Source organism: Mastigoproctus giganteus, chromosome 11 (assembly GCF_048544385.1).
Source record: "Mastigoproctus giganteus isolate SK-2022 chromosome 11, ASM4854438v1, whole genome shotgun sequence".
Classification (NCBI taxonomy): Eukaryota; Metazoa; Arthropoda; class Arachnida; order Uropygi; family Thelyphonidae; genus Mastigoproctus; species Mastigoproctus giganteus.
Window position 1 is genome coordinate 137,848,819 of NC_143585.1, and position 14,929 is coordinate 137,863,747.

At 37.0% G+C, this 14,929-nt stretch overlaps 1 protein-coding gene across 1 annotated transcript in view; it reads right to left on the reverse strand.

Moving 5' to 3' along the window:
- The window catches only part of LOC150078465 (solute carrier family 71 member 1), a 172,666-nt gene that overhangs the window by 68,076 nt on the left and 89,661 nt on the right, over nucleotides 1-14,929 (reverse strand). The window contains exon 6 of the mRNA XM_090385072.1: nucleotides 6,578-6,796. Within this exon, the coding sequence (XP_090241198.1) occupies nucleotides 6,578-6,796 (219 nt within the window). The remainder of the gene's footprint in view (nucleotides 1-6,577; nucleotides 6,797-14,929) is intronic.

Below are 14,929 nucleotides of genomic sequence, written 5' to 3' on the forward strand. Positions count from 1 at the left end.
AAAAAAAGGAAGCTTTCACCATACCTAGGTGTCTCTGGCACTCCAAAGAAAGCTATTATCAATTCTTTATCACAGAGTAAATATGAAACCTATCAAACCTTTACAGAGTAGATAGGAACCTTATCAATTCTGAAATCTTGTAGGATGTTTAGCTCAGTCAACAACAATTGGTATAAGGTACAATGGTAAAAAAGTGGGCAAAACAGGATTATTAGCGTATCACTGTGAGAATCCACAGGCTTTGAAAAGTGTTTCAAGGTCTTCACTGCCAGTGATTTGGAAATCAAATAAGAAAGCATGGGTTAGCTTGATCGAATAAGAAAGCATACCTTTTTGAGGACCGATTTCTGCACTATTTTGTACCGGAAGTGGAAAAATATATTTTGGAAAAGAATATGTCATTTAAGGCACTGTTATGCATCAAAAATGCTCTTGATCATGGTTCTTCTCATATTTTGGATTCTTACCCTCAAGGAAGGAATACAAGTTAAACTTGTATTCCTTCCCCAAAACAATAGTTCCCTACTCAACTTGTGGATCAAGGGGTTATTTTCATCTTTAAGCAGTATTATTTGAGCAGAACCATGGCTCAGGCAATTGCTGATAGTGAAAAAAAGGAAAAAACAGCTTTCAAGTTGTTTTGGAAATGATATAACATCTTTATGGCATACTGAAGGTGTGAATAGGTTGCTGGAGTTTCACAGAGAAGAACTCAAAATCAACAATTTGATTTAGTTGTAGGCAAAAGTACAAATCGAAGAACAAGATGATAATAATAATGATGATGTTGTTGTTTTTTGGTTTTTAAGAGCATTAGCAACTAAGGCCATATTGCTCCGGGACATGCGGTGGTCATTCCCCGACCTTTCCGCATCTTCCGTATTTGGTGGTGACGGGCTCGAACCCCGGTCTAATCAAGAAGCATGTGATACGCACTACTGCTCCTTCCCACCTATAATAATGATGAAATCTTCAATAACCCTTCAAAGATCATGAACCTCAAAAGTTTAATAAAAATCATGATGAAGCTGTAAGAGACAATAGGAGTCACAGAGGATTCCCATTATTGCTTCTTTCATGTTGAAAGAAGCATTATAATGTTGTCAGATGCCTTTGTGATGTTTGCTATTGTGAACATTAACTGAGTATTAGGTGTAATCCATTACCCTTCTTGAAAAACATAACATAATCAAACTGAACTACCAACTTTCAGGCTGCTTTCAGTAAATTCAATATGTTCCTCCATCATGTCCTTAACTACAGGCCCAAGTGTCCCCACAGCAGTCAAATATACCAGTTTATATAGTTGACCATATCCTTCTCACACCTCCTTTGTGGACTAGGAAACATTAGTGCTTCTTCAGTGAATGGGAATCATTCCAGAGTCTAGGGACATGTCATTAATATTTTTAATGCACTGATGTACTCACATGCATCCTTTTTTAGTGAGCAACAGGATGTATACTATCCAATCTCAGGAAGCAGATTTTATGATAGCCATCTTGGATGTTATCATATCATTTATTTCACAGAAATCCAATTCTTTTTCACTGTTCCTGTGCGATTCTCATGGTCTTTCAAATGTAATTATCATTGCAAAATACCTATTCAACTTGTCTCCTGCTTTAACTTAGCTCCCACTTCGACAATCAAATAAGGGACCTATCACCAAATGACTAGAGCAAAAAGATCTACAAGATATGTAAAGTGAAAAAAATTCACACACTAAAACATTTGAAGGACATTTACTTCAAAAGAAAGACCATGAGAATCACATAGGAACAGTGAAAAAGAATTGGATTTCTGTGAAATAAGTGATATGATAACCTCCAAGATGGCTATCATAAAATCTGTAACTCCTTTAAACAAAACTGTGTTCCATAGTGGCCAATGAACCTTTCAGTTGGATTCAATTCACACTTGTAACTTTTCAGCAATGTTCCAGATCTCCTTATGTCTTTGGAATGGCCTTTTGGACTACAAATTATGTTGACATGCACAGAATTCCACAGAAACCATTCAAATATTGACTACCTGAAGCAAACAATGGTCAGAACAGCAGCCAATATAACACTAGATGCTGTACACTACAATAAATAACTGTTCTGGCAGAATGAACTGCCAGATCACTCATTTATAAACAAATAACACTGCCAAATTTTGTTTAATAATACAGTAAATTGCAGATTATTCAGGCTGATGGTTGGGAAGCACAGATAATACTTCCTCTCAATCACAATACTTCTAATACGGATATCAGTAGATAAATCATAAATCACCATACCAATACCATGCATTATACAGTATAATTAGTTACGTATGCTGGGTGCAATTCCTAAGAAATTACAGATTGTAATTTCTTAGGAAGATTGTTATTATTGTAATAAAACTCAAATATTGTACATTTCACAACATTTTTCAGCAACTACAAGGATAATTTAATTTTCTACCATTACAATCAGCTTTTTTTTTTTTTTGGTTAAACTCCACATCAGCCACAGAGGATCAGAGAAGTTTACATTACAGAGACTACAAGAAATATTATTGTATTTTATAGTATTATGTGGATTTAAACATATGGCATGTCTAACTCTGTACTTCCATCTGAGAGTAGGAGAATTACAGATGCCAATTCAGAACAGTGCCCATGGAGGTATGCAGCAAAACCTGAACATCAGAGACAGATAACAGAGAGGCTTTGCAAGAGATAGGTCATTAATTAACTTGACTGCTGTCTTTTGAATAGTGAAAAACTGAGAGAGGTTTGGGAGGACCCTCCCAGATGTGGGAACAATATTCCATAGTAGGACAGATTTGAAATTTGTACAGAGTGAATAGCTATTTAAAAGTAAATCAGAGAATGAAAAAAAAAAAAAAAAAACTCAGTTTTTTTTTTTTTATGCAGATTTAGTAATACAGTCCATTCCGGTTATTTGGGCCACATCGGGACTAGTGCATTTTGGCCCAATTAAGCGGCTGCCCCAACTATCCGAAGTTTCACATAAATAGTTAAAAATACAATGGACCCCCCCCCCTTACAATTAGTTCATTGTACAATCAAATCACGTTACGATGAACTCACCATAGTAAAGTACCGTTCACTATACGATGTGTAGTAAGTGCCGGTCATTGTGATCACGTTTGTGAACTGAATTTTAATTCTATTAAACAGCGATTCTAATTAGAGAAAATATGAGGAATATTATCCACAGGCTATAAAAGTAAAGATATATTAAGCACAAATTTACCCTTTATTACCTTACCAATTAAAAAATTAAATGATACGTGAAAATCGGAATAATTAATACGTACTGTAATATGTACAACGCCCTCCGTAGCCGAGTGGGCAGGAGCGGGAGTGCAGTAGCACACGCTCTTTGAATAGACCAGGGTTCAAGCCCCTGACTGCTGAATACGGTCGATCTGCCAACCTGCACTGGACCAGCGTGGCAGATTATGGTCCATTTCCCTCAGCATGAATTGTTGAGGAGGCTTCCATCCTGCAGTGGGTTGATAATGGCTGCACTTTACTTTTTACTTTTTAATATGTACATACGAACTAGTTGACATTTCTGTTCACTGACATTTGTGGATGGGGGTTAAAATTTAAAACAGTAAAAAGATAAGCAATCAATAACAAAGAACACGGTGCACACAAATTGCAAGTAACACGATACACGCAAGTGAGAACGGAGTCATCAGTTACAAAGCTTTAAAAATAGGAATGAACAGACGATCTGAAAATTAATTTTTTTATATGATTCAAGATTTCATGGAAGTGTAAACTCATTTCACCATAATAACCCACAGAATTCCAGCTGATACCGCCAGTGATGCGGTCTCCTGTCCTGATTAAACGGCATGCTGTCCCAATTAAGCGAAGTAAGTCCTGGCTATTTTCTCGATTAATTTCTGTTTTTTTTAAGATTTGCCTGAAATAAACGGCTGCCCCAATTAACCGGTGGCCCAAATAACCAAAATCCACTGTATTTTCGACATGTTTATATGGAGAGATTTGAAGACTGCATAATGCCAAAACAGATATGCAATTTTCTGTAGCAATCTGAGTTTATCTATCAAAATGAGAAGAGCAGTAGATTCCATTTTTTTTGTAAAAAATAAGCAGGACTGAGTTTTAGGATTGAAGTTAACTAATTGATTAACTACTTGATTGGATACTATGACGTAGTCACAAAGGAACTGGATGCAAAGAATAATTTTGATATCATATATTTGGATCTTAGAAAGGCTTTTGATATATTGCACATGGAAGACTGCTGCACAAACTGGAGCAGTATGGCATTGGAGGCAAATTGCTGCTATGGATAAAGGGATGGTTGAGTGGGAGAAAACAATGGTAATCAATGGACACTGCTCTTCATGGACTAATGTTATTAGTGGAGTTCCCCAGTGTTCAGTGTTAGGTCCATTGTTGTTTTCTGTATTCATTACTGATATTGATGATGGTATATTAGGCTTAATGTCCAGGTTTGCAAATGATACAAAGGTCGGCAGGGTTGTTAATGACACTAATGACAGTACGCTGCTGCAACAGGATCTAGAAAAGTTGAGTAGATGGGCTGAGAGGTGTCAACTGAAGTTTAACATTGACAAATGTAAAGTACTGCATATGGGAAGCAGTAACCCCAGAATAACGTATCAACTGTGTGGTACTACACTGACAGAGGTAGAGAGTGAAAAGGACCTGGGGGTAATTGTGCAGGTAGATATGAAGTTTTCTGAGCAGTGCAGATGGTCTGCAACAGTAGCCCATGGTGTCTTGTCAATGATATACAGGAATTTTTCTAGCAGGGATAAGGAGCTGATTACCCCATTGTATAAGGCAATGGTCAGGCCACACCTTGAGTACTGTATACAGGTCTGGAGGCCTCATTTTAAGAAGGATGTAGAGCTGTTGGAACGAGTACAGAGAAGGGCAACAAGATTAGTGAATGGAATGAAGGGTTGCTCTTACAAAGAAAGGCTTAAGTTTTGCAAATTACAGTGTCTGGAGACTAGGCACCTGCGAGGTGATCTGATTGAGGTGTATAAAGCCTTGAATGGTTTGAGCATGCTCAATGCTAATGGGATTCTTCCTCTTGCTCAGAATAATTGCCTGAGAGGGCATAAATTCAAATTGAGGAAAGACAGCTGTAGGATAGATGTGCGGAAATTTGCCTTTAGCCAGTGAGTGGTTGATTGCTGGAACAAACTTCCATCTCATGAGTGAAATGAGAAGGGAGTGTGAGTGTGTTTTTTTTTGGCTGATGCTATATAAACTTGCTTTCTTGCATCATGTGCCCCTTGCTAATGCTAAAAGTTTTCTTTGCCCTACTGGAGAATTAAATGCAGATACATTCAAGAAAATGGTGGAAATTCAAGAAGTTGAAACTGTGTCTGCACGGACAATGTTTTTCAAACCGGGAAGTGAAATGTAATGTGCTATCATCATCAAAACTATGGAGAGGTTTTCCAACCAGTGGGAAAAAAAAGTCATAATATACAAGAGGAAAACAGTGGGAGAAAGAGTCTTGAACCTTAGGGCAAACACCAGCATTAGTGGAAAAGTTAAAAGATAAAGAGCCATCTACCATCACTTGCAATGAGAGGGCAGAACAAAAAAACTAGATACCCAATTGCAAAAAAAAAAAAAAAAAAAGGCAGCAATCAATAAGATGGAAGCTTACTTCGGGGACCTTTATGCCATACATGATTTAAAAAGCCTCAGAAACATCAAGAGTGTAACTGCTTGATTTTCAAACTTTTCCATCAATTTTGTCCAAAGGTGAGTAACATAAGTCAATATACCTCGTCATGAATGTGCAGGTAATCTGCACACTAATTACCAGGAGTTTAATATAAGAAATCTCACAATTAATTAATAGTGCCATTTACTTGTGTGTGGAGGGGGACCTCATTTTTCAAAGTTAACCACATAAAAATAAATTTATTAAAAATAAATTTAATTATAATAAATAACTAGATCGTATGTATAGCTTAGCTTAGTTTTCAGCACTCACCTCATAGTAATCCGCTTAGCTGGTGGAGGGTTTTATCACATACATAGTGGTTATAGGATTCTAATACTTTACAGGGATTATGGGTTTTAAAATTAAGTTATGGGCTGTAGAAAAATTTTTAAGAAAGGAAAGTGCACCTTCCATGGTTGCTTAATTAAATTAAATTAAGAGAAAAAAAGGGAAATATATAAGCTAATAATCGCGCACGAGCGACTTTCGCTCATGGAAAGTCGCTCGTGCGCGATTATTAGCTTATATATTTCCCTTTTTTTCTCTTAATTTAATTTAATTAAGCAACCATGGAAGGTGCACTTTCCTTTCTTAAAAATTTTTCTACAGCCCATAACTTAATTTTAAAACCCATAATCCCTGTAAAGTATTAGAATCCTATAACCACTATGTATGTGATAAAACCCTCCACCAGCTAAGCGGATTACTATGAGGTGAGTGCTGAAAATTAAGCTAAGCTATACATACGATCTAGTTATTACATTACAGCACATAAGGACTCCTTAAAATATCAAGAGTTATAATAAATAAATAATAAAAGTACACACAGAAAACGGATCAGCCTGTTCCCAAGAAATAGGAGCACCCCAAGATGCTGGTCTAATTTTTTCCGGTAATGATTCAGGCACAGCAACCATGATGAAAAGCACATCTAGTAGGGCAACTGCAGAAGCTAGAGCAATCACAAGGCTATCACTATACAATCTACCTAGGTAGGCCCCAAGTGCTGGACTTGTTACTAAACTAGCAGCAAATGTAGCTGAAACCTAACAAGAAAGTGAGAACAAAATTACATATATATAAAGTAAGAAGCATAAGGTTTATAATATTCTGGAAAATTATAATTCAAGAAATTTCCATCAACTTCAAAGTTTCTGGAAATTATATGCTTGCAGAGTTATACTAATAGTATCTAAAGTATTACAAACCTTACTTTAATATGAGACTGCGTGACTCATAGACCGATCACAGAGATCACAACATGAATTCTAGCACCACCTAAGTATAATGATGCATGTTACTCCATTACAATGCATTTGCCAGTTCTGATATACTAAAAGGAAATGGTCATACAGCCATATACCAAAATCAAAGAACACTAAAATTTATGAGTTCAGATCCAGCAACAACAGTGGCCATGAAAGATGCCCCAGTGCACTCAACTGTATTCCTAATACTATAAGCACATTAATCATATAGGATAGTGACATTGCTGTGTTGAAAATATTCATGCTATCTGGAGAAAAAAATATATGAAAAAAGTGGTATAAAATATAGTAGGGTGAACCATGGGGGCCCACTCATGATAGGAAATTATCTCCCACATAACAAAGTAGTGCTGGCCACACCACTGCTAGCAACCTTGTGTTGATTGCTGTGATTAATTCTCTCTAGTGTAATTTTATAAATTCTTAATTACACATTGTATGGTAGCAAACCAGCAATACTACATTTGAATACCTAATATCTAGAATATTTTATAGATTTGATCTCATACTCTAAAGACTGTTCAAAAAGGTTGTGCACACCGCTCACCACTGCAATCAACCAATCAATCAAAAGTATAACATTGAAGAAATGTATTATTAAATACAGGGGAAAAATAGGCAGTATCAAAGGTATAAATTATCTGGAAGATATACAGCAGGTTCCTTTCCTGTATCACAGAAATTAGTATTAGTAAGGCCAAATGATGCAAAGCAGCAGACTTTTTCTGCATCAGTCAAATATAAATGAATACATAAAATAATAATAAAAATAGAAAAGAATAATTCATACTATTTCCATAATATACCCATAATAATACAGTATTTCTTTGATTCTAAGACGCCATTGACTGTAAGACGCACCTTAATTTCAGAAAAAAAGCTTTGATTTTAAGAAAAAAAAAAAAATAAAATAAAACACTAAAATAAATCTAACAAATATTTTTATTATAATAGAATTCAACTTACTAACAATAGTACTGGTATTTATCAGTAGGTATGTTATTCATCACTTCCTTCTGAATCTTCTGAGCCGTCGATATCCGCATCTGAATCAATATCAGAGTCTACTTCACATTCAGGGTCAGATTTTTCTGAGCCATCGTTATCTTCATTATTCCATAATATATCATCTTTGAGCCATCGAGAGCATTGGTGATGCAACATTTTTTAAATGAGTGCTTTACTATTCTTTCTAGGATCAGCTTCCAAGTTGTTGATACCCATTCTGCCAATTTTGATGCCGGTGCTTTCTTAATTTTTCCGGAAGGTGTCTGCGGAAGGTTATCGGTCAACAGCCCAGGATTCATATTCCTTTCTCAAGTAATCCTTAAATGGTTTGTTGACTGAAATGTCGAGTGGCTGCAGTTGGCTAGTCATGCCACCAGGAATCACAACCAAGTCACCACGTTTTTGCATGATTTTATTTTTGACACGTTCGGACAAATGTCCACGAAATGCATCAAGTACTAGCATGCTAGATGGGTTACGACGACTTCCAGGATGTCTATTCCACACAACATTTAGCCAGTCTTCCATAAGCTCTGCCAACATCCATCCATTTTTTTATGCACGCACAATAACACCTTTGGGGAAAATTTCATTCTTCGGTATGGTTTTTCTATTTAAAATTAAATATGGTGGCAACTTTTGATCATCAACAGTGATCCATAGCGTCACAGTGATACGCTGCTTTTCATAGCCCGTGCTTATAATCTTGATTTCTTTAGCACTTCTAGCGTTGACTGTGTAATTCCAAGGCATATCAAAGAAGATCGGGGTTTCATCAGCATTTCCAATTTGACTATACTCATAGTTTCTTTTTTCCCTTAATTTTATCACCTGTCGCTGAAAGTTAATCAGCTTCTGTTGAAAGTCTGCAGGAATTTTTTGACAGATAGATGTTTGGCGCCTTAACGATAATCCTCTACGATGCATGAGTCTGTCGCACCAGCCGCGACTGCCTTTAAAAATTATTTTCTCTATTCCGAGGGACTTCGCAATTTCTCCGGCTTTCAATTGCATGGCTTGTCTCAAGTGATGGGTAATCCTTTTGTGCATATCTCCATTACAAAACGTATCGCAGCTTCATCGACTTGTGGAAATCTTCCTTTCTTAGGCCCTGTAAAGCACTTGGTTGTTGCTTTGCACGAAAATATGGAATTGCAATCATTTCTCCAACGACGAACATTTACTTCACTAATATCAAAATGTCAACCCGCAGCTCTATTTCCATGTTCTTTTGCATACACAATAACTTTTCGTTTCAATGCAGCTTCATAGTGCAATCTTTTTGACATTTTAATGTGCAATAAGGGATAAAAATTAACGAAATACAGTACCTCTTACATACTCTCGAAGATACAAACAAAACTTCCTAATTTACGCTGAGTGAGCTCCACTATAATGAAATAATGGTGGCTTCACATTCAAAAGCACATGAAATCACCCGTGCCACTTTATTCTCCAATGGAATTGGAGAATGCAATAATGGTCAAACTTGGAGGCGGGGTTTCCACATAAAAACAAAACGTGTGGTGCTGTGCAAAGCGCCGGAAAATTCAAAAAAAAAAAAAAAAAAAAACTGCAATTGTAAGACACCATTGATTCTAAGATGGCACCCCGTTTTTAGAGACATTTATAGGGGAAAAGAAGTGTGTCTTAGAATCGAAGAAATACAGTATATTCATACTATTTCCCATAATATATCCATAATAATATATTCATACTATTTCCATAATATACCCATAATAATATATTCATACTACTTCCATAATATACCCATAATAATATATTCATACTATTTCCATAATACAGTGAAACTTCTCCTAACGGACACCTCTCGTTAACGGACATCTCTCTACAACGGACATTTTCAAATTCCCCAACTCACCTCCATTGGTTTTAACTTGTTTGCAGCTTCTGTCTAGCGGGCATTCTCTGTAACGGACGCGGACAGGCAATCTGCACTGTTTCGTTTAGATTAGCACTTAATTTGATCACCCCATAACGGACAGCGGGCGAGCTCACGGCCCGTTTTCTAGGAACGTTTCTTCCACGTATTGCCTCAATCGTGTGTTTATTTTCTATTTCCGATTCTCTGAATTTTATCAATGTTTACGTCGCGGTTCTAAACTCTTTTTCAAGAATTTTAAGGCACGTGTAAAACTTCTGATGAATTCGGTGTGTGCAGGGGGGGAGAATATGGTCGGCCTTTCGTCTTTTCAGTTTCAGTTTTCTTCAGTGTCGTGTGAAGTGCACAGTCTTCTCGTAAACATTTAACTTTAAAAGATAAAGTCGAACTCGTTAATGCGTATGATCGGCAAAAAAATAGTGTTCGCAATCTCGCTGCAAAATTCAAAATTGGGAAGACGCAGGTAAGCGACATCCTAAAGAAAAAAAATGAACTGCTCAAACAATTTTGGCAACACGGAAATGATCAGGTTCAAAAATCATTCCCAAAAACTGTTGGACTTCAAATTTGTCGCGCACGTGCTAAAAAAATTCCCATTAATGGGCCTATTATTAGGGAAAAGGCTTTGGAGGTTGCGAAATCCATGGGAGTAAATGAGTTCAAAGCTTCTGTGGGATGGCTAGACAAGTTCAAAACTCGGCATAAAATTTCTTGGAAAACCGTAAGTGGTGAAGGTGGATCTGTTGATACTGGGGTTGTAACAGAGTGGACCGTCAAATTGGAAGATTTATGTCGTGATTTTGAAGCTAAGGATATTTACAACTGTGACGAAACAGGATTGTTTTTTTAAAGCTCTTCCTGAAAAAACAATGAGTCTAAAAAACGAAAAGTGCCAGGGCGGAAAAATTTCTAAGGAACGCTTGACTGTACTATTGTGTACAAATATGCTGGGAGATTTTGAACAACCTCTTGTTATAGGAAACCCACAAAATCCTCGTTGTTTCAAGGGCATAAAGTTGAATCTTTTGGATGTTGACTGGAAGTCTAATAAAAAAGCGTGGATGACACGAGATATCATGAGCGAATGGATAAGTCACTTTAACCAAAACACGATTCGTCAAAACAGAAAAATTATTCTTTTCATGGATAATGCTGGATCTCACCCGCACATTGAATTGTCCAACGTTCAAATCATTTTTCTGCCACCAAACACATCTGCAGAGTGTCAGCCCTTGGATCAAGGGATAATAAAAAATTTTAAACTTCACTACAGAAAACGTGTTTTAAGACATCTCATTGCAAACATGAACGATGTAACGTGTGCGAGTGACCTTGCAAAGAAAATAAGCATCCTAGATGCGATTCAATGGATTTCCTCTTCAGTAAACGCAATTAGAAAACAAACTGTCGTGAACTGTTTTGTAAAGTCTGGCTTCTCAAACGCAAAAATTGAAGTTGTGAACAGCAATGTGGAGCACCAAGAAGAACAAGAACTTCAACATCTATTGATAATGTACGATACTTCCGCTACAAGTGACGCTGGCTACAAAGATATAGACTCAAACCTCACTACAGAAGATGGTGCTCTAGATATCAACGACATTTTTCAAGAAGTTCCTCAGGAGGATGAAGAAATGGAAGGAGGTCATTCTGTCGAAGAATATATTAACGATGAACCACCGATGAAAACAGAAGCAGCGCTCATACAAATCAATCGTTTAAAAATGTTTTTTGCCACTGAAGAAGATACTGAAGGACATTTGATGGTTTCTTCACTCCAAACAAATGTTGAAAACAAAATTATCAGCCGGAAGAAGGTGCAGAAGAAAATAAGTGATTACTGTATGCATTTTTCTTAAGATAAAGTCATAATATGCATAGCACAATTGTATGTATATTATTTACAAAAATATTGTGCAAAATCTGTATATAATTTAATTTTACATTAAACGTTTAACGATTTTTCTTTATCTCTTGTGTATGTAATTGTATATTATTTACAAAAATATTGTTCAAAATCTGTATATATTTTAATTTAATTTTACATTAAACGTTTAACGATTTTTCTTTCTTTCTTTTTTTTTTTCTCCCTCAGACTTCTTGTTAGCGGACACTTCTCTCTAATGGACACATTTTCGTTCCCCATGGCTGTCCGTTAGAGGGAAGTTTCACTGTATACCCATAATAATATCTTCATAATATTTCCATTCATAATATATCCATTTAAGGTAACCAACCAATTATACTTAGCACTTAGAGACTCAGTGCATCTGCCTACTGGGAGATAACTTATTCTATTAGGCCGCTAAGTGGATTTTTGTTAATTATTGATTTGAAATTATTGTTTTTCTAAAACTTTTGATTTAAATTTAGTAGTATAACATTATTTTGTGATTTTCTGATTAATTTGGTGTATTTATTCTTTACTCGGCCTTGTAATTGCATAAAAGTATCGGTAAAGGTTTCCACGTGTTTCAACTCCGCTAACCGTTCGTAATTTTCCCGCCTTTGTGATACGATATACCGTACTAGATAGCGTTAGTTGAACTTCGTTAGCAGTTAAATTGTACGTTTAAATAAATACATATAACGACTTAGATTACAAACGTAATATAATTAATTTTATTTAACATAATTAATTATACATATAACCACTTAGGTTACGTAACATAAATAATTAGTAAAAACAAATAATTAATACATAACTTGATACGAAAGTTATATAAAGGGATTTCGCAGATAACACTCGTTACTGAAACGTAAATATTTCGTAGATAACACTCGTTACTGAAACGTAAATATTCCGTAGATAACACTCGTTACTGAAACATAAATATAGCGTTATAACTGTGTTTGGATACAAGTTTAGGATTTAATTTTGTACAGAAATTGAAATTTTATTGAAAGTAAATCTAAATCATGACTCAAACCAGAGCAGCAAAGCAAAGGGCTCAAGCTAATGGGAATGCTGTGGCCCAGGGGAGAACTGAGGGGGGCAGTTGTCCTCTGAATCACAGCCTTGTAAGATGCACTATTTGCTTGATGTTTGCGGAGCAGTCAAGTATGGGACATGATACTGCCATGGGGGATGTCTTTGTGTGTGTGCGATGCAAGGAGTGTAAGGAGATAAGGCGACAACTCAGCGTTGTTATGGGCCTATATGAGAGCTTGAAGGATAGGGTGGATGCCCTCGAAGGATTACAAGTGAGGGGCCCATCAAGCTCTCAGCTGCCCACACCAATGCCAGAGCTTGCACTTGGTCATCGCGGAACACAGCGGCAACCCCCAAGGCAGAATGCGCTGGTCCCAAAGGAACTAGTAGTTGTTGGTGACTCTATTGTCAGGGAAACGGGAAACATGCTTTGTAAAAAGGATAGGTGGAATAGGACCAGGGTATGTCTGCCAGGGGCAAAAGTTGATGACGTTGTAGAGCGGATATCATCTTTTAAGGGCACAAAAGGTGATATAGTTGTACACGTTGGCACTAATGACATTAAGAGTAGGAGACCGGCGGAATTACTTGACAAGTACAGGTCACTGATGAAAAAAAGCCGTGAATTAGGGTTGAAATTGAAAGTGTCTGCAATTCTGCCCAGACACGATAGGAGGGAGTATATGATGAGAGCCCTGTCAATCAATTCGGCCCTGGAAAGATTGTGCAGGGCTCAAGGGGTAGAATTTTTTTCAGCCTGGTCTGTACTTGTTAACAGGAGAGACTGCTTCTACAGGGATGGGATACACTTAAATAGAAAGGGTGCAAGAATGTTTGCTGATGCTATCGAGGCAATGTTAGGTGGGTCGGAAAACTGCTAGATTGGGGGGATACAAGGACTAATAGATTAACAGTAGCCACTGGCAGAGGTGAAAGTGATTCTTGCACTGCTTCTATTGGAATGAGCCGCAGCCTGGAAAATAAGATGCAGGATATTTCAGAGACTGCTGGGAATCATTGGGGTACAAGTAAACACATGGGTTGTGTTAGGGTAGCTAAGAAAAAGAACAGGTGCATGTATACTTGTGTGTACACCAATGCTAGGAGTTTAGTAAATAAATTTGATGAATTTGAGGTATTGCTCAAAACATCAAAGGCAGATATTGTGGGGATTTCAGAGACGTGGTGTCACACAGATATAAGAAATGCAGAACTGGAATTTGGGGAGTACAATGTGTACAGAAAGGATAGACAGGATAGGAAGGGAGGAGGGGTTATGCTATTAATTAAGAAACACATAAAATCCAAGGAAGTGAAGCCAGTCGACATCGCTGGACAGTGCAGTGTCGAGTCAGTTTGGTGTGACATAAGCATTGGGAGATCAAAATTGAGAGTAGGAGTGTGCTATAGGCCTAATGACTCTGATGAGTATAATAAGAAACTGTTCGGAGAAATAGAGTGGGCCAGTAAATCAGAGAGTCTTATAATGGGGGATTTTAATTTCCCAGATATTGACTGGAATTTGGGGGCTGGTCACTCACACAGTAGCAAGGCTTTTGTGGATTTATTGGATGATTGTTTTCTACATCAGCATGTTCGGGAGGCAACTAGAGGGAGTAATACTCTTGATTTGATTATCAGTAGTGATTCTTCATGCATTCAGAATCTGCAGATAAATGAACCACTTGGTGGCAGTGATCACAGTGTGCTGAAGTGGGAGTTACTCAAAGAGGTAACTACCATTAGGGGTAAAGGGAAGGGGTATTGCTTTCGTAAAGGCGACTACAATGGACTGAGACAGTATTTAAATTCTATACAGTGGGATCAACTGATGATATTGCCAACAGCAAATTCAAAATGGGAAGCATTCAAAGAACTTATCGTGGAAGCTACTAGGCTTTACATACCAACTAAGAAATATTGTTCAAGGTTTAGGCCTAAATGGTTGTCAGATGAACTAATGAGGCATATGGCAGAGAAGAAAAATGCATGGGATACATACAAATTAACACGTGACACGGATGCCTATGATAGATACAAGTTGATCTGTAACCAAGTTACAAAGGAG